At 31.1% G+C, this 25,718-nt stretch overlaps 2 protein-coding genes across 6 annotated transcripts in view; both read left to right on the forward strand.

Annotated features, from left to right (window-relative positions):
* The window catches only part of LOC136784284 (dystrophin-like), a 384,172-nt gene that overhangs the window by 262,363 nt on the left and 96,091 nt on the right, over positions 1-25,718 (forward strand). The gene's annotated exons all lie outside the window — the stretch shown is intronic.
* On the forward strand, positions 19,878-25,140 carry LOC136784290 (uncharacterized). Its single transcript, XM_066744870.1, has 5 exons — positions 19,878-19,920; positions 23,662-23,819; positions 23,908-23,917; positions 24,340-24,358; positions 24,438-25,140. The coding sequence occupies exons 1-5, from the start codon at positions 19,878-19,880 to the stop codon at positions 25,138-25,140; spliced, it is 933 nt and encodes a 310-aa protein (XP_066600967.1).

Below are 25,718 nucleotides of genomic sequence, written 5' to 3' on the forward strand. Positions count from 1 at the left end.
TAATAATTAATATCCTTAAAATAATCGTAATTAAGTCGCATTTGGACTCATTCTCACCATAAAAATGTGAGCAAATCGGAAATAGGAATTAGAAATTTTATAAAACAGCATAGCAAAGGTATCAAATTCTCTCAATACTTTAATGTAACCTGTTTACGTTTATCTAGTTTTAAAGGAAGCCCTATTATTGAATGAATAACTCCGGGCGCTCGATGATTCTCCTCGCTTTAAAACTAGATAAACGTAAACAGGTTACATTAAAGTATTGAGAGAAATTGAAACTTTTGCAATGTTATTTTATCAAATTTCTAATTCCTCTTTCTGATTTGTTCATATTTTTATAGTGAAAATGAGCCTAATCCCGACATAATTACTACTATTTTTAGCAATAATAATATTAGTTAATTAAAATTCTAAATTATACTCTAAAATTGATGTAACTATGTTTTGTTTGGACACATGTCATCGTAAAACTACGTACAGTTCAGAAATATAAAGTATTAATTTATTAAACGATAATTGTAAAAGTTTCAATCTAGCTTACAAATGTATCGAGATTGTTCATATTTTGATAATTTTTATAGTGCTTACATCCGTAACTCAACTGCTCGGCTTTCGGTCACTACCACAATCTTGAGTGGGTTGCGCACTGCCCTTGTTTTTGTGTTAAAATTGTCTTTTACAGAATCATAGTGCTTCTGGGCTAGTAAAGAGGCTAATAGAATTTTTCACCTAATCAAAGCCAACTAAGTCAATTTTTATCGAGAATCTTTAATTGCTAATAATTTTTTAATTACCCGTCAATGAGTGCACGGGGTGTCTAGAACACCCTAAGAATAAAAATCTGTCGGTAATTTAGCGAAAATTTTGTGCAGTCTCTTGCAAATATTAGCGTTTAATAAATAAAAATAACTTAAAGAAATGCAACTGTTTGTTGTATACCAAAGGGAACATTGCATAGATGATATTTATTTAAAACTATACTGCCGTTCAAAAGTTTAAGACCACTTGAGAAATTTGGTTAAAAATCAGTCACTTCTTTAAACGCGCCTTAATTCGTAATGAAGAATGATACAATAAAATTCCAAAAACTGTTGGAAAACAGATAAAATTCTACATACAGTGGAATTAGCTCAATGCACACAAAACGTGTACTTATCGAATTACAATTAAAGAAAAATGCTGTTAAAATTAAAATTTTTAATCTTTTGTTACGTCAATTCAACTTATTGTAGCACTTGCAATAATTATGGTAAGTATGTGAAACTTTGGTGACATAAAGTTCAAAGTTTAAGCTTTAATTTGAGCCATCAAACGTCACGATATTCATTGTATTTCCTTATTTTCATAACTTTTTTCTGAGTAATGTTGAGAAAAATTTTTGAACAAATAGCAACTGCCCAAGAATTTGAAACAATTTCTGATTTAAAAATACGTCGGTATTAAACGACCTATTCTATTTGTTTCATATTGCACTTTTATTCAGTTAAAGGAAATATGATAATTGTAAATCTTAGAATTAAAAATTACATTTGGTTAACCATTACTCTACTTTTGTTGATTTAATTTAAAAATTAATGGTGTTTTTTGCTAATTTAATAAAAGCGCAATATTGAACAAGTAAAATAGGTCGTTTAATACCGACGGATTCTTCAATCTGAAATTGTTTCAAATTCTTGGGCAGTTGCTTTTTGTTCAAAAATTTTTCTCAACATTACTCAGAAAAAAGTTATGATAATAAGGAAATACAATGAATATCGTGACGTTTGATGGCTCAAATTAAAGCGGAAACTTTGAACTTTATGTCACCAAAGTTTGACATTATTACCATCATTATTGCAAGTGCTTCAACAAGTTGAATTGACGTAACGAAAAATTAAAAATTTTAAATTTAGCAGCATTTTTCTTTAATTATAATTCGATAAGTACACGTTTTGCGTGCATTGAGCTAATTCCACTGTATGTAGAATTTTATCAGTTTTCCAACGGTTTTTTGAATTTTATTATATCTTTCCTCATTACGAAGTTATGCGGGTTTAAAGAAGTCACTGATTTTGAACCAAATTTCTCAAGTGGTCTTAAACTTTTGAACGGCAGTGTAAATCTGAATTCGTAAATATTTTGCGTCAATTAACAAAAGAGAAATGGGGTGTCCGTGGCACCCCACGCCTAACACTAGATGTAAAAAGAATACGCACCAATTGCTGGGTTAAAGGTGCTAGAGCAACATAGTTGTTACAAATTTTTTACTTAGAAATTCTTCCTAGGGTGACCGTTAAAAAGGGAGTTTGCGTTTATTTTTATTCCACCCTTCAAGTCGGTTCTAAATGAAATAACAAATATTTTCCCACCAAGAAAACCCTTTTTTAAGGACAAATGGTGCTTGTAAACTCGATCTTTTTTCATATTTGTTTAGTACTCAGATTTTCGACAATGCCAGTTATAATTTTCTTATAGCTATATGATGCGTTTTAGAAATCGTACAATAATAAAAACTCATTCTCCTGCTATATAGGGGAGACCGGGGTAAAATAGGGTACCGGGGTAAAACAAGGACCCATTAATATAACATAAACTACATTTCTGATTCAGTCATTAATGAAGGTATGTAATGGTTCCACTTGAAGATATTTGTCAGCAAAAATTTGTAAACATTGGCACTTGATTACTTTCCAAACGCTTTATTTTTCATTTTTGCACATAATTCTTAAAAGTTTCCGATAATTTCGAAGTGTTCAGTACAAAATCTGGACTAATAGAGTAAATTTTCACTTAAGGCAATTAATTTGTAATATTTTTAACTATAATTTCGTTAGTCGTATTTTTAATTTACATACGATATAAGTCTGTATAATATTTAAATACACTTTGTATGGTTAAGGGGCAAAACCGTACGGGGTAAAATCGGACCTCATACCTTCATTAATGACTGAATCAGGAATATAATTTTTGTTTTATTAATGGGTTCTTGTTTTACCCTGGTACCCTATTTTACCTGGGTTTCCCCTAAAAAATGTATTTATTGTAAAGAAATATGCGTATTAACAAAATTACAAGAAGGATAAGTACAATGCATAAAAAATTTAAAATGGGCTCATGAAGGATGAACTGACTAGAAAATTGAAGATTTACATAATTTCTCATGTAATTCATGCTAAGTTTGTATCAATTTTTTGTATCCAATTTGAATCCGTGGAGTACCCTATTTTACCCATGGGTCGGGGTAAAACCGTAAATTGTTATGTTTTTTTTAAATTAAGATTTGATTAATCAAAAATAAAAATAATTATTTAATTTTGTGTCACCACTTTAAAGAAGGTTTATATTAAATCAAAGCCGTTTTATTTTCAATTTTTTGTTAATAATAACCTAAATATAAGCCTTTATCCTTAAGGGTACCGTTTTACCCCGGTCTCCCCTATATTGTGACGCTATTGTTTATCCCGGTGGATATAATAGAAGGGGAGGGAGGAGTGCTCTCTCACCGATCGCGTTCGCGTCCCAATAGGTGACTTCCTATAAGATCCGGACGCCCTCGAGGTAATATTAGTTATACCCGAATATTTATTTGTACAGAGGGGGTTCTAACCCTCGTACGCGAATTTAGGGGATGAGGTGCTAATAAAAAGAAGTCTCCGATTCCAATTCAACTCGGTTTATTATAACTCTCTAATCAGTGACAATACACTATTCTCTTTACACGGTTTAGTTATACTAACGCGAAATCCTGAATGCGGGCGCGACCTAAATCGTGCGAACGCGGCTAAAGCCCCGATGACGTAGTACACAGTGGGAAATTGAATCGTGTGTGCTTTTAACTATAGTGTAGTATATCATTTTCCATGTTAAATTACAGAGTGAAACTAGCCGAACCACACACGATTCAATTTCCCACTGTGTAGATTGCCTCGCGCTCGAGTCACCACTTGGCGTTCGCGGCGATACCCGCTGAATCGCGCGGTACTCGCGCGCCACCGATGGATTCCTGAGCTAACTACTACACGACGCTACGCGGATGAGTCCCTATTCCCGCGCGTGCGCGTTACTCGACGGTTGTTTGCACTCTCAAAGTTCGCGCGTACTCAACCACAAAAACGACCCGGATTGTTTTGATTCGGTACCTAAGGTCACGCGTCCTCACGGAAATTAAACTAAGTCAGCGGCCTTGAGACGACTCAAGGGAACGATCACGTTAACTTTCAAACTTATAATGAACCTATTTAAACGTGAACACTCTTTTTAATTCGCGCGTCTACACTATGGTTTTCGTTTATAGGTCCGACGGAATGACCACTCCGCTAGGTTGCCCGCTTACGCGTGACAGGTAAGCTGGACCAGCGGTTCAATATAAAAACCGATCGGTGCTACGAGCCCTAAAGCCCTAGCACACTACGGGACGTCACAGGACTTTTTATATGCAGCGAATATTCACCCTTGATTCCGCTAAACGGCTGATATTCTTCTCTCTCTTTGTCTGTCTGTCTGTCTCTCTCACTCTCCTTCTCGCCCTTGATGCTGGAGACCCTTAGGGGTGGATATGTTCCTCTGTACAGTATGGTTTCGCGGCGGGGTGGCAGTAGCTGCACAATCACCAATCTCTTTTCTACATAGCGGCGCCTGATGCTCCGTCGCACTGTATCGGCAGTGGAACTCACAAGGGCACCTGTGTCATTTCAGACCTCCAAACTACGTGTGTCAGGGCAGCTCGCGGAAGTAGGTAAGGCCCTGCGCTGTGCGCCCGTCCCGCCTCTGTCCCGCTACACCCATCGCCCGACACTAGGGAGCCGATAACTTATCGATCCTCGATAAATAACTCATCGGTTGATAACTTCCTAGTTCGCACGCGACCTGCCTATCTAGCGCTTGAGATTAGCAAAGTGCTAGATGGCAGCTATTGTAACGCTGCGGGAACGCAACACAATATATCCCACAAAAAACAAGCTTCGCTTGTAAAAAAAGGACGGCAAGTACATAAGTCGTCTCTAGCATGATTAATACAGTAATATAAAATATTGTTATGTATACAAAATAAGCATACATAACCCTTACTACCATAAACATTACATTATTAATATTATTAATAACATTATCATTTAAAAGCATAGTCAGTAAATAAAAATCCATTATAAATATGATAAAATACCAATAGCCCTATTGTAAAGGGGAAATACTCCTAAAGCGATAAATTCCTAAAATGTAACACGAACCGTTTGACGCAGTTCGTTCACATTGTCGCCAAGGCTAAGTCCCGACACGTCGCCAATGCACTTCGACGACAGTCGAACGTTCTAGAACAATGACGAATTTGACCATCGGGACCCGCAAATGTTACAATATAAGGTAATGCCTGACGCTGCACTTTAAGGGTAAGAGCCCCAAATGTGCAGTCCCAGAAATTAGTTCGAGTCTACTGTTAAGAGGAACCAGTCGAATCTTTTAGGACCTTCAGTCCTTCTACCTCTTAAACTTTCCTAGGCAATCCTTTGCCTTTTTAATACACTATTAACTAGCTCGTAACTCTTGGACAACGTATTGTATAAAAAGAGAAATTGTAATATTTCATACAAAATTTTTATTATTCAAAAATTTCTTGAGCTTGCCGTGAATCTGCGAACGAACCACAACAATATTTTTAATAAAAAAAAAAATAGTGAAATCCAAATGTTAGGCAAGTATAAATTTTTACCATGGCGTAAGTTAAAACTTGGAAAAAAGAAAATAGTAACACAAAAGTTATTTACCGGTGGCCCGTTGTATGCAATCGTATTAAATAGCCACATTTTTAACTTACGAGAAGCAACGCTTATATTACAAGATAACGACTTACACATGAATATAACGGGCCCGGCAAGTAATTTTTGTGTTACTATTTTCTTTTTTCCAAGGTTTAACTTATGCCATGGTAAAAATTTATTCTTGCCTAATATTTGGATTTCACTAGTTATTTTAATTAAAATATTTTATATTACTGTATTAATCATGCTAAAAACGACTTATGTACTTGCCGTCCTTTTTTTACAAGCGAAGCTTGTTTTATGCGGGATCTTATAACGTTTTGTAAGAATATAGGATTTAAAACTAAACAATTGTTTTAACTAATTCAATCTAACTAAATATTTTCCAATGATCTCATTATTCCATAATGTAAAGCTTCAATTCAAAATATTAATTTATTAATCTATTATAGAAAATATAAAATATTACAGTGATGGATTTTTATCATAATTACACTTTGAGAGGCTTTAAACATACTATTCAATGACTGTTTGAATTATATTTCCAACATTTTATACCCTTAATCACCTTAAAGCTCTTCGCTTTCAAAAATTTGCTTCTAAATTTATCTCTAAATTCACCTTTTTCTTAGGTGTTACTCTCACTATGAATTTTTTATTATGGCTCTTTCTCTGGTAAATTAGTGCCATTTATATATTGTTTTGATTAATATAAACTGTAAAATATATACCAGTTAATGCAATAGAAGCTTATGTTTTTTAGGTATACTGCTTTCAGTTTCCTGAATTTACACACTGTATACTTTATTACATGTGAAATATTTAAATCATGAAATCTCTTCATATTTACACATCTACATGATTTTATTATAAATTTCATCAACTATATGATTTCTAAATCCATAATTGTATGCCTAAAATCACCTGCAAACCCTTTAATCTCAAGGATTTTCTTATGACTAGACTCATTTTTCTACTTTTTTCTTAGCTGTCACTCTCAATATCAACTTTGCATTATGTCACTTTCTCCACACACACAGCGCACTAGTTCTATTCATATTTTCCTTTCATTAGTATAAACTAGGAAACACACCAATTAATGCAAGGGAAGGCTCTCTCTTTAGATGTAAAACACTTTCAGCTTCCTAAATTTATTCATTGTATGATCCATCACATGTAAAATATTGCAATCATGAATTCTTTTCATATTTACAGATCTATATGACATTGTTATAATTTTCATTAACAATTTGATTTATATTTCTAAAATTTTATGCCCAAATTGACCTATAAGCCCTTTGCTTTCAAAGGCTTTATTTAGAAATTCATCCCTTTATCTACCATTTTCTTAACTGTTACTCCCAATATCAACTATGAATCAGGGTTCTTCTTCAAACAAATTAGTGCCATTTGTATTTTGTTTTCATTAATATAAACTAAAAAATACACAAATTAATGCAATGGAGCCTCTCTTTTTCAGATATACTGCTTTCAGTTTCCTAAATTTAATCAATGTATATTCTATCGCATAGAAAATATTAAATTGGTGACTTCTTTTCATTGTTTCATTTCGAGATGATGTTATCATTGTTTTTATTATTTAATTGACTTATGTATTTTAAAGAATTTATGCCCAAAATCACCTACAAGCCTTTCATTATCAAGAATTTTGTTTCCAATTTTTTTAATTTCTCCACCTTTTCCTTAGGGTTAACTTTTAAAATTAACTTTGCATTATGGCTCTTTCTATGGCAAACTGTTATTATTTCTGATTTCTTTTATTTAATATATTACAGCTCAAGCCTGCACAATGATACAATAAACACATTATTATAATTCAATCTGAAATAAAATCTCACTAAGTACCAAAAAATATATTACATACTATATTATAAAATTCAATGTTATACTTATAAAAAATTAAATTTGGATAATTTTTTTTTTAGAAAATAATAATTTTTGCTACTTTAAATTGGGAAGCGTAGATAAACATTTGGTTTTAATACTTTTTTATATAATAATGGAATATTATTTAACGATTAGCAAATATTCATCTACTTTTCTTTAATTGTAGTAATAAGAAAGTTTTATTGTCTCCTGGAAAATTGATTGTATATATGATATAACCTATCGGACAGTTAAATTCCACATCAGTTTAAAGATAAAAGAAATTTGAACATGCATTTTTTTAATGATTTTGATACCTGGAAGTTTAGCATATGATTTTCAAATACCTTAACAATTTCTTGCAATTAATATGCTCCTGATAATCATCGATGCACATAAACTTTGAATGTATACCTCTCCTTGGCACAATGTTGAAAATATGTAAATATTAATCTTACTTCATCTAGTCAGCTCTATCCTTAGTAATGAAAATTGAAATGTTCTATCTTAATTTATCTGAAAAAAGAAATTTCACAAAGTACTACAAAGTATATACTAACATCCTGTATTGTAAAATATAATGTTATATTTATCTAATAATTGTTGACTGCTTGTGTCATTGTTATTCAATTTTATTTGTCATTTTAAAAATTAAACACATTCACTAACATAACAATGAACAACCTCACTGTATTAAATATACATAGCCTTACATTAAAATTGACAGTTAACAAGTTGCCGAATTAGTTATATCGATTATATCGACTTATTTGCCAGTTCACAACTATAGTTTCGTCATTAAGTATAGTTTGTTTTAAGCGGGCTGTAAAAATAAGGTCATTTCCGTTAGCGGCCAACTTCAGCCCGAGATATACAGAACTTGGGAAAAGAAGGAAAAGAATTTCAATTTCGGCATATATATATAGATAATATAGTATGAGATCTCTGGATTGCGTGAATCGATTTTGATGTTCATGGGCTCAAATGAAAGCATGTTCAAAACCGTTTTAAGAAAAGCTTTACATAAATCATAACAATTGAACATTCATGCAGATAAGTCAGTTTGAAAATTAGGATAGCCAAACTTGCTGTAAGAGAGAGTAGTGCCTCGACGGCGTTATAGACATTTCATTATCTAATTTTATATGTACTTGCCGTCGAGACACTACCGTCTCTCTTGATATATATACAGGGTGTATCAGTAATGATGCTTTTCATTTTAACCACATATTCTTCGGACAAACTAAGTCGAAAAGTCCTATACTATATGGTCCGGAAAAGCATCATTGCTGAGATAAATCAATTTTAAACCGATAAATCAGAACTTTGATTCAACGGAAAAATTACTTTAATTTCGCTTTCATTGACAGTTCCCCTTTAAAAAACAAAAGATGTTTGTATTTCTTCGCCGCAATCCGTACTGTCGTACACGCATATACACACGCATGCAACTACGCCGATTATTAATATTACCTCCTAATGTCTTACATTCCTTGATCCTGGAGCTGATGAAATTCATTTTCTACCTATTTTTTAAAGAATCCTCGAAAGCACCCCTTTTGTTGAAAATCCTGGGTATCGATACGGCGTTATTGGTAGATTAATTTTTTAATTTTCAAGTCGTTTTATCTTCTCGGTAACGCGGCATATGAACTGCTCTAAGGTAGTAAACAAATAAGTATTATACCAAAAAAGCTATTATAAGAAATTAAATTTTTTTCTGTTTTTAAAAATCTGACTATTTTATCAGATAGAGCAGTCTGCTACATAATTGGAAGAGCAAAATGACGCGAAAATAAATGCTCAAGTTAGGACATAGTCCATTAAAAATTTTAATTCTAAGTGCAGATCTTGAGGGATCCCTTTAAGAATAAACAAGCCTTTTTTACATGTTATGAAGGAATAAGCCACAAAATTAAAAATAATTTTTTGTTAATGCTGTAAATTATTATTCATAGTTTTTGCACGCTCTTAAGTATGAGAAGATTTCAGAGATAAGTTAGTAAATATGTATGCTTCCTTTTTGTTTTTTTACTATTTGCTGTGTGAATTGTAAAATATTTCATTTTGTTGGCCGTATCAAGTTCTAGTAACTATAAACTAGAATCTGGTCTAGCAATTGGATAGTTTTACTGCAAATCCATTTAGGTGGTAGACATGCAAAAAGGCAAAAACTATGGGCAATCTATAGCATAAAGAAAAAATTATTCTTAATTTTGTAGCTCTTGTCCCTTCATAAAATGAAAAAAGGCTTATTTATTCTTAAAGGGATCCCTAAGTTCTCCACTTACATACAAATTTTTAGTGAACTATGGCCTTATTTGAGAATTTATTTTCGCGTCATTTTGCTCTTCCAATTAAGTAGCATACTGCTCTATGTGATAAAATAGTAAGATTTTTAAAAACAGAAAAAAATTTAATTTCTTATAATAGCTTTTTTAGTATAATACTAATTTGTTGACTACCTTAGAGCAGTACATATGCCGCGTTACCGAAAAGGTAAAACGACTTGAAAATTAAAAAATTAATCTAACAATAACGCCGTAACTTTACCCAGGATTTTCAACAAAAGGGGTGCTTTCGAGGATCCTTTAAAAAATAGGTAGAAAATGAATTTCATCAGCTCCAGGATTAGGAATGTAAGAAATTAGGAGGTAATATTAATAATCGGCGTAATTTCGTGCGTCTGTGTATATGCGTGTACGACAATACGAATCGGCGGAGAAGTATAAACTTCTTTTGTTTTTTGAAGGAAAACTGTAAACGAAAGTGAAATTAAAGTAATTTTTCCGTTGAATCAAAGCCTTGATTTATCAGTTTAAAATTGATTTATCTCAGCAATGATGCTTTTCCAGGCCTTATAGTATAGGACTTTTCGATTTAGTTTATGCTCAAGAATATGTGGTTAAAATTAAAAGTATCATTGCTGATATACTCTGTATATAGCAGAAGAATGAGTTTTTTTATTGTACGAATTTTGAAACGTATCATATAGTTATTAGGAAATTATAACTAGTATTGTCAAAAATCCCAGTGCTAATTAAATATAAAAAAGATCGAGCTTACAGGCACCATTTGTTCTTAAAAAAGGATTTTCTCGGTGGGAAAATGTTTTTTATTTTACTTAGAACCGATTTGAGAGATGGAATAAAAAAATTCGAGAACTTCCAATTTAACGGTCACCCTACTTCGCCCCCTTTCCAATTTTCCCAGGTTAGCTATAGTTAATCGGAAACCCACAGTGAAAAAGTATTTCCTAAGATATTTTAGTTATATATATTAAAAAATATATTGAGATATCTCCAAAAATCACTTATGTGTAAGAAGAAGGTGGCAACTAATTAAAACAATTCTTAGCAACAAAAGTAATTTAAATGGATTTAGATAACCTCGAGGGGTGAACCGCTAGTTAAAATTGTGTACACCAATTCCTACATATGGGAATTACAGAGGGAATTACTAAGAAACCTATTTGTATTTCCTAATTTTTGTAATTCCTTACTAATTCCTAGTATTTCACCAGAATTCCTAGTAATTCCTACTAATTCCTAGTAATTCCTAGTAATTCCTGTTAGAGTTTAATAATTCACGTAATTATGTCAAAAAATTATATTTTCGACATTAATTATTAAAAACATTTAATAAGAAATAATATTTAACGTTACTTTTCGCATCATAGTAGGCAATCAAATAAACAATTATGAATATTTTTTTATATCGCACTTATTTATTTGCACGTTTTATACAACAGAGTCTTACAAATTATAAATAATAAACAAGTAAGTAGAAAATTTGAAGTTTGTAACAATTTTTGTTTACATATGTGGGCAACTGAAAATACAATATATAAATTCTTTATATTTTTGATGAGTATTTAGTAATAAAACTTATTTTTATATAATTAATAAAGCTAGTGTATCTTAATCATCTAAGATTTGTGGTACAGGGAGCGCATTAACTTGTATTGCTTATTAATAGCAGAGAGATCACGAACATTCAGAAAAAAAGGACTAGAGCCTAAAATTTCAATAGGACCATAAAAAAGAAATTCTTTATCAACAATAGCTATATCGTCATCGCGTGGCCATTCGAAATGATCCAGCTCCAATTTTAAAAATTTCAACTTTATTTTTTCATCCTGCATATCAATAACACGACCAATATAAAAAGTGTCGTCGTAAAAAACAGCATAATATTTTTCTAATATTACACCCAGTTTTTTAGAAGTATTATCGAAATTATTTTCGGGAAACATACTTTCATGTAGTTCATTTAATTGCAAATTTTCTTTAGAAGAATCTAGACTACACTGATACTTGGCTTTTTTCCTTTGTTTGGTTACATTGCAGTTTTTTCCTCTTTTAGCCGTGACTTTTGTATTACCAACGAATCTTCTCAATCTATCTGTACTAACTTTTCCTTTACAATCATCCAAAAACCAACAGTAAGATGATTTTTTTACTATCAATGATTTATTGTCGACAACAATTTCTACAAACGGTGAATCCTCTGTGATTGGTAATTGAACTTGTTTGGAAAAGTCTTTTAAATTGCTGAACTTTTTGACTTCTTTATCAACATTACTGTCAAAAAAAACGGCATCATCAACGTCTCCAAAGTTTGCATCTTCATAATTCTTTATATGATCATTATCAATTTCATACTCAATGTCGTTAGCAGGTATCATATTACTTTCTCGTATGGTCTCCTGTAATGGAATGTCAATCATTTTCCAAGATTCATCACTATCAATATTAAAATTTATTCCTAAGTCTTTAACATCTATTATAGCATCTTTGAGAGCTTTATCTACAGTTTCTGTAATATTTAAGCATTGTATTTCCTCCAATGAAGGACCAGCATGTGGTTTAGATTTCTTCAAATCCTCTCTAGGAAAAGCAAATATTCCTAATAGATCACTAGTAGTTGTATTTATTTCTTTAATTCTAACAATTCGATGAATTAAATCTTTTATACTAAAATTAATAATTGTAGAATAAGTAGAGGTCATAGAGCGAGCTGAACGAAAAAATTTTTCACAGATTTGACTACTAAAATTTGTTAAGCAAAACATTTGAAGAATAAACTTTTCCTTGTTATTTTTAAATAATGTTATCAGTTTTATTAAATGGTGTGCATTTAGCTCTATACATAGATAACAATTGTTACTTAAAAAATTTTCTTTAAGTGTATGCAGTTTAGTTTTTTTAACCCACGACCTCCAAATTCGAAGAAAGAATACTACATACCAAATATGATGTAGACGTGTGTTCAAGTCCGTGGATTCATTTACAAACGAAGCTATTATATAATTCATTAACTTTAAATATGAGATTGTACCTTTACTGTTAGCGACTTGTTTTAATTCATCGATCACTCTCCAACAACACATTTTTTCTGTAGCACGATAATTCATTTTGTCTTCTGGTTTTAAATCCCATGATGTTAAAAAATGTCTATCTTTTGGTACAGTTTTCATTAAAGTAAATAAATGGTCTACAGTAACCAAGTAATCTCCAATTTTCAGAGTAACTCCATCTTTTAGAAGTCTTGTACGCATTTTAGTAATGATATGTGTTGTGTCTTGAATATAGCACTCTTCAGTTTTATCAACATCTACTTGATACCATGGCCACATCGTGCTCCAAGGAAATACTTCATTTATTGTGATCGGTAGCGATGTATTGATACGCATCGCCTTTAGTAAACGTGTATCACCATCAGATGAAAAACCCGCAATAGTAATATTAAATTTTTTGGCCTCATTTTTCATAAAGTTCCATCGCTGAACCACGTCTTCTGCACTAAATTTATTATCAGTGCTAAACAGACATAGGCAATATGCAGGAACATTGTTTGAAAATGATTGAGCCATTATTACATATGCATACGTAGCTTTGTCGTTGAATTTAAAAAAATTTTCTATAGCCGTTGCAGAAGCGGCAACATACTTATTTTGATCAGGTAAACCGTTTTTTAAAGGTAGCGGAAAACCTAATATTTTATTCGTCTTCGAATCATACTCGATTTGGCCAGTAATACGTGTAGCATCCTCAGCTATCCAAATAATTTTTGAAGCGTCTCGTTTATTTAAGTATTCAACTAAACCATGAAAATCCATTTCGCCTTCTTTGGTTCCCCGTCGATTAGTAAGGGAGTACCTGTTCAGAGTACTGATAGAAGGTAAAATGTTTGGTAAATTTGCGTGTAGTGTTTCGTATAACAGCCTTCCTCCAGTATAGTAGAGATAAGTTGCGAACTTTTTTATAGCTTCGTCATATGAATTTCTATTTTTTGGTCCTTTCGCATTCATCAATGATATATCGAGCAAAGTTTGTAAAAATTTATTTAAATTTGGCTTCTTATTTTCGGTTGTCACATCAACCATAGAAGTTTTAATTTTAGGTAAAAATGTTTCGGTTGCTGTAGGATTATTATTTAAAATTTTTATAATTCTATCAGCTAAGGCAAAATAATCTGTAATTAATGTTTGACTGTTGCCTACATTTTCTCTAGCTCTTCTCAGTCGTTCCGTTCTTTGATACTTTGAACTTTTCCATTTAGATATGCTGAATTGATTAGTTCTCATTTTTATATTTTCATCACCTGAAGATGCATCATTCTTAACAATGGTTGCATCAACATCGAAATAGGTAGTAGATGTATCTAGAAAAGAATTATTAATAGAATCATCATTATCACAATTTTTAGACAAATTGGAACTGATATTTATCTTATCCATTAAAATATCTACCCCAGATAGAATATTTAATGCTGGCAATGAGTTAAACTCAGCCTTATCTATTACAGGTATATCTATTGTAATTATGTTTGTGTTAGAGGCTGCATTACAAGCAGGTACTGTGTCCATAATACTGTTCATATTTTCTATATTACCTAAACAACTAGTATTATTTAACATTTGAAGATTTGTAGATCCAATATCGTGTAAATTTATAACATCATTGACATCACTAATATCCGTTTTATTCATTGTATTATTTTTATCTAATACTGGTATAGACGCTGCATTTGATACATCACATATTTTATCTATATAGTTAGTAATGAGTTCTTTTTTTTTCATATTTATAGTGCTAACAGATTTGGTGCACTGAATATGCTTCTTTTGCAAATGTATATAAAAGTTTGAATAAATCCAACGGCTTGAATTACCTTTCATATACTGATTTATTTTATAGTTTGCTCCACAAAAACATTTTATTAAACACGTTAATTCTTTTTTATCAGTCGACTTTGTAGTTACAACAATAGTCTCAAATAACTGTTTTATATTTTCCCATTCAATTTGAGTTAAATGTTTTTGCATCCAAGATGTTAATGTTTTTTTTATTTTTACATCTTCCATTAATAATATAGCTGCCATAGATTCTGATGCATTAGGTGCTATACCATTAATTGGTGTGTATGACTTATTTTTATTAATATTTTGTAATGTTACTTGACTAGAGTTTTGTTTTGCAGACACCACTCTTTTAGATTTTTGTTTGACCGATACCTGTTGCTTATAATAATCTGATAGCATATGTATTATACGCCTATGACCAGGTATTATTTCAAAAATAGTTGCATTGTCTGAATAAATACCATAATATCTTGGTAATTCTTCTTTGCTTAAAATGTGATGTAAATGAGTTCTGGTAAATTCTACAATACCATCAAGGTCAGAGTCTTTTATGTTTGACATGATAATTTCATTATCAAAACCATTAATTATTAATAAATTCTTTAATGTTTCGGGAATTTGTAAATTCAAGAAATCTTCTGCTTCATTTAAGAAACTAACCACTGAAGAGATACATTCATTCGATTGAGCTGTGGATTGAACCTCACTAGTTCGAGAATCTTCCATCTGAAACGTGGTTTATAGGTTATCTTGGTTACTTACTTAATTTAAAAGGTATAATTATGAATAACCCTTGTAGTAAATTTAATTAGCACTTACTTTAATACCGTACAGTTATTAATGAAGCTAATGGAGCCGAATTTCATTTCTGAAAATTTAAAACTTTAATATCCTCATCGTTTAGATTTTGTTACGTCCACATTGCTACAAATCTGCTTCTCCTGTGCCGCGCAGCGCACAGGCGCACTAGATTCTTTGACGCACATTGCGCCCTCTACGCCTCTACACAGCGCGCTTGAAAACAAAAATTAAAAACTCATTTTAAGTGTTGTAATTGTGTACAGATTAAAACCCATAATGGGGATCCCAAACTCCCACTTTTTTTTACTACGCATTTTCGAATAATTTTTGTACTATTTTCTTGTAATTCCTTGAATTTCTTTATAATTCCTTGCAATTCCTTGCAATTCCTACCAATACCTATATAATTCCTTGGCAATTCCCCGAATTTGTACACCAATTCCCGCAGCGGTTTGCCCCTCGGATAACCTCAACCAGTAATTGACTTGATCAAAATACCAAATAATTACAAAATTGAGAAATAAACAAAGTGCAATTACATATTTTTCAATAAAGATATATTTAAAGTTTCATTTAAAAGAAAAAGAATTCAGTACGAAAAACTAATTGACGGGCACGTGGTTTACAAGATTAAATAAAATATCCAAATAACTATTTACAAGAAATAACATTTTAACGATATTTTAAAATACAGGGTGTATCAGCAATGATGATTTTAATTTTAACCACATATTCTTGAGCATAAAGTAAGTCGAAAAGTCCTATACTATAAGATTCGGAAAAGCATCATTACTGAGATAAATCAATTTTAAACCGATAAATCCGGGCTTTGATTCAACGGAAAAATTACTTTAATTTCACTTTCGTTGACAGTTTTCCTTCAAAAAACAAAAAAAGTTTGGGGTCGGCGACAATTTTCCGAAAACATTTTCAGATTTTTATGCCTAGAGTTGGCAATGGCAGAAAATATAGTAAGCTTTGACAGCACCCTCTATGAGATAATAATGCAACTAATTTATTTTGCTTTTGTAAGAGTGTTAGTAAACATGATAAGTGAGAAAAAATGTTGGAAATAAATAAATTTAATAAAATACTTTATTTAGTATTGTATTTGATTATACTACGTCGAGTTTTAAAACTGCGAAACATCTTAGTCCCTCCAAAATTATCAGATAAGTTATAAATTCATATAATCTATTATGTTTTTAATGTAAGAGACAAATTTCTCTGTGAAATATTTTTTCTTTTTATAAGATTACAAAAGGGAAGACCTTTCATATTACATTGACTATAAATTATAAGAATATATGCTGTTTTCTTAACCAGCTTCTATGACATTGCACGTATACCTTCACTATACCTTCCAACTTATAGTGTAATTGTTCAATTAATTTAATTATATACTTTTCCTTAATTAACTAGTCAAAGTATTTAATAGTAGTTTCAGACAGAACTAGTCAGTGTTAAACATATACCTTTTACAAAATTTTTATAACGTTTCTGATGAGCGTTAACCATTTTTTAGACTTAAAGAATTTTAATTGTCGTAGAATATCCCTAACATAATCATTTATATTCACTGAAGTCTAATTTAATTACTGAATAATATCGAAATAAGATAAAAGTTTTCTGTTAAAATATTTTCATTTATTACAAGAATCTTGATTGATGATGTTAAAAGCAAAGTTTTCATTATTTCTTAAGTATTTTTTTTTTTTTTTTTTTGACGAAATTAACTTGTCAGCAATGGCATGAATATCATCCTTACCCTCAATAATAATTGTTGAGAGGCTGCTTTGTAATGATTGTATTTGTGTTGTAGTGGTTATATTATTTATATGGTGAAGCATTAATGCCTTTTCTTTTTCTTTCAACACTTTAATGTCACTAAAATTGTCAATTAATTTCAATATTTCAATGTCAATAATGTTAACCTGTATATATTTTAACTTCTGATAAAATTTTTTTATTTCCTTATCTTGTCGTAAGGTTATTGCTTTTTTTTCTCTACATTTATATGTGCAGCTTTCTATTTTTTCCTTTATATCTTTTGCCTCAATTGTAATATTCTTCAGTGTATCTGTAAGAAGTCATGACACATTAATCTGTGTGGATAATTCATTTAAAGTTGACTGAAAACCAATTACATATCATTTGGTTTTTAAACAAATAAATTATGTAAATTGTATATATATATATATATATATATATATGGTAAACATTAAATTAAGTCTGTGACACAAAAATTTTATTATTTCATATCTTTATCCCTTAAAAGTTGGTTGCATGGTTATTTTTAATTTTATATGGAATGCAGAGGAACTAAAGATTAATTCAATTTAATTGTTATGTATCAGTAGCTTGATGTTTACTTCAACAATTTAAGAAGATATTTAAAACTTACTGAAGAATAAATTAAAATGAGGCTTTTTACCTAAACTGTTATTCATGATTCTGTGGTAACTTTCTATACAATTATTTGTCCTGTTATTATTATTGTCGACAGAAAATTATTCTGGGCCAGTTTTAATTAGCCACTGTTTTTCATAATAAGAAAAGAATTCATTAAAAAAATCACCAAATTCTTGTAACGTTATGCTTTTAATCAATGAATAAACTTTTTCTATATGATAATAGGGCAATAAAGATAAATAAACTAATCTTTTTAAAATGATAAACCTCTCTGGAGAATTGAATTTGGTATTTTGTTTGCCAATAATCTTTAATTTTTGTGCATTTTTTATAATCGCCTAATATGTTTTTAAAAATATTATTAATAGCAATTAGAGTATCAGCAACCATACATTATAAATATGAAATTACTGATATCAATACATATGTTAAAAGCTTACTTGAGAGTAATGGAAGTAACAGAAATTACTTTTAATAGTAGGATAAATTTTTCTCAATGCATTTGAAATAGCTGTTTCATAATCTGTCATCACTTCAATAGGGTTAAAATTTTTAAAATTATTTTTAATAAATGTGAAAACTGCATGGTAATTGTGTTCGGCTTTATTAGTCATCAATATCCAGAAGCAAGGAATTGCCTAGGAAAATGTTCATGCATATATAGAAATGAAAACTGATTGTGATAATATAAATTATTAAGTAATGGAAATTCTGAATTACCTTAGATAAAATATTGTTTTCAATTTTTATCATAATAGTTAACAGCTGTATATTTTTTTCTATTACACATGGAACGCAATTGTAGGTAGCATCAACAAATATATACTTTATTTGTGAAAAAGTTTCAATGAATTCTTTTTCAAAAATTATAATATTTTTTGTATATATGGTGCTTATTACTTCAACTGTTAATTTTCATTCGTTTGACATTTTTAAAAATTTATTTTCCTTCCTTTCAAAATACTGCGTAATGTCATTAAAAGATTTTACTTTTATGTTAATGTTTATAAAATTAATTTGGTTTTTATATCTTTGTATTAGTCTTCTACACGTGACATAATTCATATTTTTGCTCAGAACAGAATATCTATAAATTAAATAGAAAATAAACTTTTTATAATTTTCGCTTATGATGATCAGTAAGTTAAATAATTTACTTTGCTATCGCTGCTGAATAAATATGTTTTGTTGACAAGTTTGGTATTTTAGATTTATTCAATATATTGAATAAATTTAACTATGATTAAATCAGGTTTTCCATGATTGTGATTCTCTCGTAAGGTAAAAGTACCATTTTTCAACATACCTCTAGCTTTACAATTCTTTTCTTGGCAATTGAAATATCTGAATAATACACATATATTTATATTGAATAACACTATATGTAGATAAAAATGTGGTAAAATAAGAGGAAATTAAATGTAATCAATTATAATAATTATATATACAATACGTCTTTATATTTCTTATTTAGATAATACAAATATTCTTTAAACTCATGCATTTTCTCTAATTTTACTAATATCTTTATTTTTCAATATTGCACATATTAATGACGAATGTCACTCAAGAAGGTTTGGTTTTATTAAAATTAGACAACTGAGGGTTTGTGTAAATAAAAAAAGAAACAAATGAAAATATCGGCAATCATTCCATTATTTTTATTCTATTACAAAGTGAAAAATTGATTCAAAATAAATATTCATTTTTACAATAAACAAATCAATAATTTTTTAGATATACAAAATTGTTCAGTAACACAGCAAAAACCATTAAATTTGTAACATTTGTAAAATAGAACATTAAAAGAGAAAATAATTAAATTAGACTTCAGAGAATATAAATGATCATGTTAGGGATATTCTACGACAATTAAAATTTTTTAAGTCTAAAAAATGGTTAACACTCATCAGAAACGTTATAAAAATTTTGTAAAAGGTATATGTTTAACACTGACTAGTTCTGTCTGAAACTACTATTAAATACTTTAACTAGTTAATTAAGGAAAAGAATATAATTAAATTAATTGAACAATTACACTATAAGTTGAAAGGTATAGTGAAGGTATACGTGCACTGTCATAGAAGCTGGTTAAGAAAACTGCATATATTCTTATAATTCATAGTCAATGTAATATGCAAGGTCATCCCTTTTGTAATCCTATAAAAAGAAAAAAGATTTCACAAAGAAATTTGTCTCTTACATTAAAAACATAATAGATTATAACTTATCTGATAATTTTGGAGGGACTAAGATGTTTCGCAGTTTTAAAACTCGACGTAGTATAATCAAATACAATACTAAATAATGTATTTTATTAAATTTATTTATTTCAACATTATTTCTCACTTATCATGTTTACTAACACTTTTACAAAAGCAAAATAAATTAGTTGCATTATTATCTCATAGAGGGTGCTGTCAAAGCTTACTATATTTTCTACCATTGCCAACTCTAGGCATAAAAATCTGAAAATGTTTTCGGAAAATTGTCGCCGACCCGATGTTTGTACTTCTCCGCCGATTCTTATAGTCGTACACTCATATACACATACGCGCACGAAATTACGCTGATTGTTAATATTATCTCCTATAATATCTTACATTCCTGATCCTGGTGCTAATGAAATTCATTTTCTGCTTATTTTTGATAGGATCATCGAAAGCACCCATTTAGTTGAATATACTGGGTAACGATACGGCGTTATTTGTAAATTAATTTTGAAATCGATTTATCTTTTCGCTAACGTGACATATGAACTACTCTAAGGTAGTCAAAAAATAAGTATTATATTAAAAAAGCTATTATAAGAAATTATATTTTTTTTAATTTTTTTAAAAATCTTAGTGCTTTATTAGATAGAGCAGTTTTCTGCATCATTGAAAGAGCAAAATGACTAGAAAATAGATTTTCAATTAAGGCCATAGCCTTCTCTGGAAATTTAGACCTAAGTCGAAAGCTTGAAGGAGCTCTTTACGAATAAACAAGCCATCTTTAATTTGATGAAGGGACAAGCCACAAGATTAAAAATAAGTTTTTCTTTATGCCGTGGATTGTCCATAGTTTTTGCCTCTTTGCCTAGTACTTCTTGCATAGTGTCTGCCTAAATGGACTTGCCGGGAAAACTAGCCATTTGCTAGACCAGATTCTAGTTTATAGTGACTAGAAGTTGATATGGTCACCAAAAAGTAATATTTTACAATTCACCAAGCAAATCGTAATAAAGTAAAGAGAAAAGAATAAGTATTTATTAACTTATCTGAAATATTTTCGTACCTAAGAGCGTGCAAATACTATGAATAGTAATGTACAGCATTAATAAAAAATTATTTTTAATTTTGTGGTTTGTGCCTTCATCAAATGAAAAAATGGCTTCTTTATTCTTAAAGGAATCCTTCAAGCTCTCCACTTAGATTGAAATTTCTAGAGAAGTCTATGGCCTTACTTGAGAATCTGTTTCCGAGTCATTTTGTTATTTCAATGATGCACACAACAAACTACTGTATCTGATATATTAAGATTTTTAAAAACAGAAAAACATACGATTTCTTATTACCGCTTTTTTAATATAATACCTAATTTTAGACTACCTTAGACCAGTTCATATGTCGAGTTACCGAATAGATAAAACGACTTGAAAATGAATGTACAAATAACGCCGCGTATTATTCTTCAGACTATTCAACTAAATGCGTGCTATCGAGGATCCTTTTAAAAATAGGCAGAAAATTAATTTCATCAGCACCAGGATTAGGAATGTAAAACATTAGGAGGTAATATTAATAATTGGCGTAGTTGCGTGCGTGTGTGTATATGCGTGTACGTCAAGACGGATCGGCGGAGAAGTACTAACTTCTTTTGTTTTTTGAAGGGGAACTGTCAACGAAAGCGAAAGTAAAGTAATTTTTCCGGTGAATCAAAACCCTGATTTATCGGTTTAAAATTGATTTATCTCAGCAGTGATGCTTTTCCGGAACTTATAGTATAGGACTTTTCGACTTAGTTTAGTCCCAAAAATATGTGATTAAAATTAAAAGCATCATTTCTGATATACTCTGTATAAAAGGTATAACAGCAATGATAGATTTAATTTTAAAAATACATCATTTTGAGGATAAACTAACCTGAACAGTTATGTACCATTACTTCCGTAAAAGCACCATAGCTAAGATGACTTAAATCTTGTTCAATAAATTAAGGAGCGTCCACACCAATCGCGCCGCGCAGCGCCAAACGTTTGCTGCGTTCAAAAACAGATGAAACCATTACAACGCATAAATTCGTAGCGCGTATTGTTCATTCGTTTAAATTGATTCGTTTTTGTTAAACGTTAGTAAGGAATTATAATTTTAAATAAATATGGATGAAGATAAAGTTGTTTCAAGTGCTGCATTTATTGTATTGCATGGCTTATTAAGCAAGTCGAAGAAAAAACGTTGTATATGGATAAGAGAAATTTTTTAAAATAGGAGAACATTATTTTCAGATTTGTCATTAGAAAGTACAGGACATTTTAAACAATTCTTTCGCGCATCATTTGAAGATTTTGAAATTTTGTTAAATCTAATAAACTCTAAAATTCAGAGGAACGATACAAATTATCGAAACTTGTAACGATATTCCCTTCAGTGTGAGGGGCCACTCACACTACGGGTTTTCCCATTACCTTCGCGCGTCCTTATTTATCGGTATCAGGGCGCCAGTTAGTCAGTTGGGTGGCCAACAACCCTACGTTATCATTGGAGTCTTTCGACTCCCTTTCTCTATGCATCTTATACGGCCCTGCGGCCATGCATTTGGACGGTAGCGGTAGCCAGGGTCACTCAGTATGCTAGGTCGTGGAGAGAGAGGAGGGTTCCTTGGGGAACTCCGAGCCTCGCAGACTTATCTGCTGAGGGGCATACATCTATCCCCTCACCACCCACACATAGGTGGTGGTGAGGAGTGCGGGAACATGCGGTATCATTGCCAAGCATAGAGTTTGCCAAAAGCGGACTATCACGGAGGCAATGTTCGCAGCCCGTCCAGCCATAGCGCCAGCCTAAGGGATTACGGAGGGCACCGGGACACAATCCAACGGACTAACTACGCCCCTGCATAACCCAAGATGCATATTGGCCGGTATCCTGTCGTGACGTACGTGCAAGCTGGCCTATAGCACACGCCTCACGTACGCGAACGGACCCATGGCTGTCTGAGTGCCGCGTCACGCGCTCACCAGCACGCACGGACACATCAGCACAGTCCCACGGTCGCGTTCCGACTGCCTGTTATGGCAGTCTGTGCACGACATTCGCGCAGCCTGCTTGAAGCGCGTAACCATCGTTCAAGCCAGACTCGATGTTCTATCTTCCCTCCTCGTGGGGACTTATAGACACGGTCATTCTTTTAGGATTCCCCGAGGCCGCTTCTCCTTATCTCAGGTTGCCTGGGTTGTTTGGCATGGCCCTGCCTTACTTCCCAGGACAACCTGGACATCGTTTCCTGGATCGCCGGTCTTTTCATCCGGGCCCCTGCCTGTCAACGGGGTCTATCCTTGACGTTAGCTATAATCCACTTGTGAGCCTATCTCACGAGTCGGTAACGTAGGGATTAATAATATCCACTGTTCGGTAGCTTTTATACTTTTAATTCGGTATCTCGTATACGTAACGGGGAACTTCGTTACAAACTGTATAGCTGCTAAAGAAAGATTAGCAATCACATTGCGTTTCTTAGCGACTGGAGATTCGTACACTAGCTTATCGTATCTTTTCAAAATATCGAAACAATGTATTTCTAATATTGTATTAAATATTTGTCCAGCTCTAATGGAAGTATTACACGAGTATGTGAAGGTAACTCTAAGTTGAGACCTTAAAGTTAAACTATTTACTTTCATTTTACACTATTTTAATGATTTTCCAAGTAATACGTGAATATTAGGAACTGATAGGTAATATATTTTATAGGAAAAAAATTTCAACTTTATATTTTCCTAGATATTTTTAATTTAAAAATAATATTATTTATACATTTCATTACAATAGCTCACCTTTTATCATAAAGTTTTTTAATAAAATTTGATATCAATAACCTTCTCAAATATTTAATTCTCAAACATTTCTTTTGATGAAACATTTTTTATTATTAGAATATATATTTCTTTAAAGGTTCTTCAAATGTAGATCTTTCTGTTTTCGTTATTGCTTTCATTGCAGGAGTTGAATATATTTTTATTTAATTTAGATCGTTTACCTTCATATTATTTAGTAAACTGTTGACGGTTGAGCTGAAATTATTGTTCTCTGCGATTCAGGATTATTACCCTAACTATTCAATAATTTATGCTTCTTACTCTTTTTCCGGTATATATAGATTCTGTGACAATTGTCAGGTAATTTAAAACATGGATAATTAATTACAGATGCCGAATAATCCAGACGAATGGATTTTAAACGCTGATTGTTTGAAAGACTTTGGAATTTCCCGCACTGTTTAGGTGCTATTGATGGAAAACACGTAATGATTCAAGCTCCAATAAATTCTGGAAGCGAATATTTTAATTATAAATCTTTCTTCAGTATTGTATTATTTGCTTTTGTCGATGCCAATTATAATTTTATGTTTACTGATGTGGGGTGTCAGGGACGAATATCTGACGGAGGAATTTTTAAGCATACTTTGCTATGGAAAAAGATCGAGAGAAAAGAATTAAATCTTTCTAAAGCTAAACCTCTTTCTAATAATGATAAATGTATTCCATATTTAATTTTGGGTAATGATGCATTTTCATTGCATGAGAATATTATGAAACCTTATTCAGGTCAACATTGTAAAGGCTCAATTGAAAGAATGTTTAATTATCGTCTCTCAAGAGTACGCAGAGTTGTGGAGAATGCTTTTGGCATACTGTCAAGTGTATTTCAAATATTGCGAAAACCTTTGATTCTAGAGCCTTCGAAAGCAACTTGTGTAATAATGTCAACAATATATCTACATAATTTTTTAGGCAGAATTAAATCGTCGAGACAATTATACGCTGAAGAAAGAGCAATTACATATAGTAACGAAGAAAATGCTCAAGAACCTTCACTTAGTGCTGCTGAAATTCGCACAGAATTAGCACATTATTTTATTAATGAAGGATGCGTGCCATGGCAGAACGACTGTGCGTAGAAAAATGTATAAAAAAAAATTATTAACGTTTTGGTGTTTAACCTAGATACGTTTATCTTTGTATTCAATAATTACTAAAACCTTTTATAAGCGAAATATGTCACTTGAATAAATTTTTTTGCGATCTGCAAAATTTCCATTATTATATATTATTACTTGCTATATAAAATTATATTAAATTTGATAAAATTACACATGTTTCATTACAAAACATTTTAATCAGTATTCATCGATGTTTAATTTTCGTTCTATTCCAATGAAATGATAATAAAGAGACTTTATCTTATTCTTCGTGATATTAATGTCGCACTTTAGTTTGGCAGCTATCTGCAATCACGTGTCATGTTTTTATTGTTGAAATAATAATACGTATTCTGAGGATCTCACAATTTCTGGGCATGCTCTATATTCCTCTATAAAAAAAACTTATATTCTAGCGATTCATTATTCTAAATTTGATATGATTTTATTATACGATATTAACAAACTGCTTCAATTAGGTGAGAAATAGTAACCGAAGTCTGTTCATATACAGTTGAAGTTTAACAACACAAAATCGAAATCTCGAAATATTACAT

This window comes from Prorops nasuta, unplaced genomic scaffold (assembly GCF_024137725.1).
Source record: "Prorops nasuta isolate Cenicafe-Biocafe unplaced genomic scaffold, Cenicafe_Pnas_1.2 PNAS00051, whole genome shotgun sequence".
In the NCBI taxonomy this organism is placed as follows: Eukaryota; Metazoa; Arthropoda; class Insecta; order Hymenoptera; family Bethylidae; genus Prorops; species Prorops nasuta.